Source organism: Azolla caroliniana, unplaced genomic scaffold (assembly GCF_043228905.1).
Source record: "Azolla caroliniana isolate FFs.n. ecotype wild unplaced genomic scaffold, voAzoCaro1.0.p SCAF_7, whole genome shotgun sequence".
Lineage (NCBI taxonomy): Eukaryota > Viridiplantae > Streptophyta > Polypodiopsida > Salviniales > Salviniaceae > Azolla > Azolla caroliniana.
In genome coordinates, this window is record NW_028230442.1 from 19,497,236 (window position 1) to 19,501,223 (window position 3,988).

At 35.6% G+C, this 3,988-nt stretch overlaps 1 protein-coding gene across 2 annotated transcripts; it reads right to left on the reverse strand.

Annotated features, from left to right (window-relative positions):
* Positions 1–521: 521 nt before the first annotated feature.
* Positions 522–3,529, reverse strand: LOC147862219 (HVA22-like protein i). Of its 2 annotated transcripts, none has more exons than XM_087322611.1 (6): positions 3,375–3,529; positions 2,598–2,696; positions 2,223–2,279; positions 2,084–2,147; positions 1,281–1,475; positions 522–1,136 (listed from the first exon to the last, which is right to left on the reverse strand). In XM_087322611.1, exons 1-6 carry the CDS (start codon positions 3,398–3,400, stop codon positions 750–752), a joined length of 828 nt encoding a protein of 275 aa, XP_087178737.1. In that variant the 5' UTR covers positions 3,401–3,529; the 3' UTR covers positions 522–749. The 2 variants fall into 2 exon arrangements, with proteins under 2 accessions (XP_087178737.1, XP_087178738.1); XM_087322612.1 differs by lacking the exon at positions 3,375–3,529 and adding an exon at positions 3,301–3,330.
* Positions 3,530–3,988: the final 459 nt, after the last annotated feature.

Sequence of the window (3,988 nt, forward strand, 5' to 3'; positions counted from 1 at the left end):
GTATCAAGTGTTTGTATTACAGGATAGAGATGGCACCAAAACCAAACTATTCTACCTTTGTATGGCACCAAATGTATTATTCACAAATAACACATGGAAAGTTCCAATAATTGATTTGAGATGCTCTCCAAATCTAGTAATATTTGGATGTATACTGAAAGTTACTACTCAACATGTCAAACTCTCCAAGCACCTCAACAACAAAACAAACCAACATTGCATCTTCTAATCCGTGGATATTAGTTTAAGCTATTTAATTACTTATCGATAATGAACAAATCAATTTTAAAAAACTTAGTAAACTCTTAATTTAGATATATTTTACGAGTACCAAATCACTAATAAAAGAATCGCAATACCGTCACAAATAGAAAAAAAAATGGGAAATAATCACCACCTATATTGTACTACTCATGTAGTCATAATTCAAAGGTGCGACTCAAGTTGCCTGTTTACTTATGATACTAACTATTTGAGCACTTTTATATAACTTTTCCATAACTAGATAAGGCAGATTACCATATTGGGCTCAAACGAACATCACTTTTCATTACATTTGAATTACATGAAAATGGTGATCCATCACCATTCTCTTTATGTCCACTTTGCTTATGAATGGATGAATTTTGTGCTTTTATGTACAACTGTGTAGATGTTCGTATAGAATGTATGTAAAATGGTCATAACATTCCCGCACAATAAGTGAGCCCTGTTACTATCCTGCACCAAGAAGACTTGATCCTCAAATCCTAATGCTTTCTTTTAGCCGAAGGAGTGATGACTGTCTTCTGATCTTGATGTTGATGCCTCCACCATCGGAACCTAAATCTCGATGCATAGATATTTGTTTTCATCAAATCCACAGACCCATGTGTCTCAACCTTAGTTGATATGGAATCTTGAGAATTTAACGAGGATAATTGAACATCAGAAGAATCAAGTATCTGGAAATCAGCTTCATGCGTATCATCATCACCAATAATATTTTTTGGTGTCACTACCAGACATAGCTGTTCACCCTTTGGAATCACCATTGTTGATCCTAAACATTGAGCTTCTGTTGGTTGATGAATTAAAATATTCTCTGCAGGCACTTCTGCATAGCACGAGATGTAACGTGATACCAGGTATTGGACCTGAAATGAATAGAAAGAGATTCTTCATAAATACACTTGATTAAAAATAAATCCAACAAACACAAGCTTTGCACAATTTACACTCTAATGAATTCTAAATTCATACCACAATTTAAACATTTTAAAGCTAAAAATTATGCTTACCACAGGATGAAATGTCGCGGCATTTTCACGAATGACTTCAGTAAGCTTCAGCTGCATAGCACACAATGCTTTGTTGCAAAGAGATTTTAATATCGCCACCAGTTTATTCCTCAAATGAACCTGGTTCTGGTCCAAAGATTTTGAATGCTTACAGAAGAAGGGCTCTATGCACGTTTCATAGATATAGTCTGTACCCTGCGAATAATGATACTGTAACAGTTAATACTATGAATCATCTAACACTTTTTGAGCCCACAGTGACCAAATTTGAGATTACGCTCACCTAAAAACACCCCAACATAATCTGAAGTTGAAACCCAGGAAAACACCATCATGTACCATAGCGTTATATATATTTGTATGACTAAACATGCGACTTCCAACAACTATGACTAACAGAAACATGTATTACAGAACTGGCTTGGATCAGTTTGCTGTTTTTTACTAGCATATAAAATCACTCGATCTCATCTACATCTCAGAGGGAAAAAATGATTTCTTCCGATGCACCCTTGGAAAGCATTACAGTCTCACAAAATTTGTTAACATTTTTTTAAAGAAAATAACATAATACTTTCTTTGCGTAAAGAGATGACTCAGAAACAAGCAAAGTTGAAATAAAGGCACAAAAAGGAATCTCTATCCTTGTGAGAAATATGATAATCAATTCTAAATTATATTCCTCGAGTCCAAAAGTAGTGAAGAATCCATTACAACATGTAAACTCTTTTATAACAGCAAAACATTTGTCTAATCCACAGTTCAGTTTAATGACTATATACTATGTTTGTGACTGATCATACCTTTGTATCTGGGAGCCATAGATAAACTATGAGGGCTAGTTTACTTCCACTATAGAATGGTACCCTGCAAAGGCAATATACAGAGATTAATGGATGTCCATAACCACCTTACTCCTACAGAATTCTGAAGAATAAATACCATGATATAAACGTGTCTGCTACTCTCTCGACTCCAGTAAAAATGGCCATGATCGTCCTACAAGTAAAAACGACCATTGTCATATATTTAGAGAGAGCAAGAGGGAGAGACTTGAAAACAGAATCAAATACAAAAAACAAATCAAAATAGCAGGCTTCCTAGAGATATACCAGAAAAGCAACACACATAAAACAAAGTCACACCTAATCATCAAAACGTAGGTCTCACTTAACATGCATAGATGATCTAAGAAAACAGAGATGCAATGAAACAATGTAGGTGCTTATACTCCATGAATTTTGAGATTCGAGGATAAATGATAAATCAAGAAGAAACATATTTTCCATAATACGAATCAAGAGATTTATTTCATACCAATATCGACACCATGTCCGCAGCTGCTCGAATTTTGGCTTGCTAGAGTTAAGCGCCGAGAAGCACATGTAAGCCGGATACAGGTATCCAAAATATATACTGAGAAAAAAACACAAATAATCAACATCCAAAATATATACGAAATTTGGAAATTTCTTCTAATTTCTCACAGATTCATACGAAGAAGAAATGTTGGAGTGAGAAAGGCTTGCGCCAAATGGAGAACACATTTCCATATCGTTTCTTGAAAAACTGAGTAGATTTAACTAAGGGAAACTGTGTCCTGAAAGGAAATTCTAAGAAAGAAGTCCATTAGATTCATTAAAACTTATGAGTAAGAATGAGAGAGGGATTTTTATGGCTTGAAGATTAACGATTTGATTTGATATCATTTCTTCGTTGAATGAAGGAAATTTGTGACAGATGAAAAGGAGATTAGTAAAAGGGGGGAGAGAGAAAGAGAGAATTATATCAGTTCCAATTCACATTTCATGAAAAAATGTATAGATTGATTCAAAAGAAGCTGTGCTCAACATAGAATTATGATAAAGAAGTCCATCAGATTCGCTAAAACGAAGGAGAAGTTGATCAGTTGAAACGAATCCCATCAGATGAATATGATGGACATAGAATTCTGAAGGAGAAGCCCATCAGTTGAAACTCGTGTGATGTCAAATTATAACACAAAAGACTGTGAACTTACATAGAAATTCTAAACAAGAAGTCCATCAGGTGAAACTCATGTGATGTCAATGACATAAAAGACTCTGAACTTACATGAAAATTCTGAAGAAGAATTCCATGAGCTGAAACCGCAGGCAATATCTTTCTTCTTCTTCTTCTCCTTGGCAGGAAAGAAACGGATGAAAGGAGAGACAATTGAAGGAAGCACAAGAGAAACCCTGCAGAGAGAAACTGTAGACATATCATTCATGATGATGATGATGATTATTGAGCGTTCCATGATTATATGATTGAGCGTTCGATGATGATGATGGTGATGGAGGCGATGATGATATGATTGAGTTGTTCGATGATGATATGATTGAGCGTCGATGATGATGATGATGACGGAGGTGATGATGATATGATTGAGCGTTTGATGATAATATGATTGAGCGTCGATGATGATGATGATGAAGGCCATGATGATATGATGGAGTGTCGATGATGATGATGAAAAGATGAAGAAGAAGAAGAAGAAGAAGAAGGCGTATGATAATGGCGATGGTGATGGTGATGAATAAGGAAAAGAAGAGAAGAAGAAAGGCAGGCGCACAAACCCTAATTTCCCCTGGTGCTTTGCTCGCTGTTTTCTTCGCTCTGAATGTGTGTGTGTGTGTGAGTGAGTGAGAGCCTTGTTTTCAGAAACAAGAAGACAGGCAGGCGCA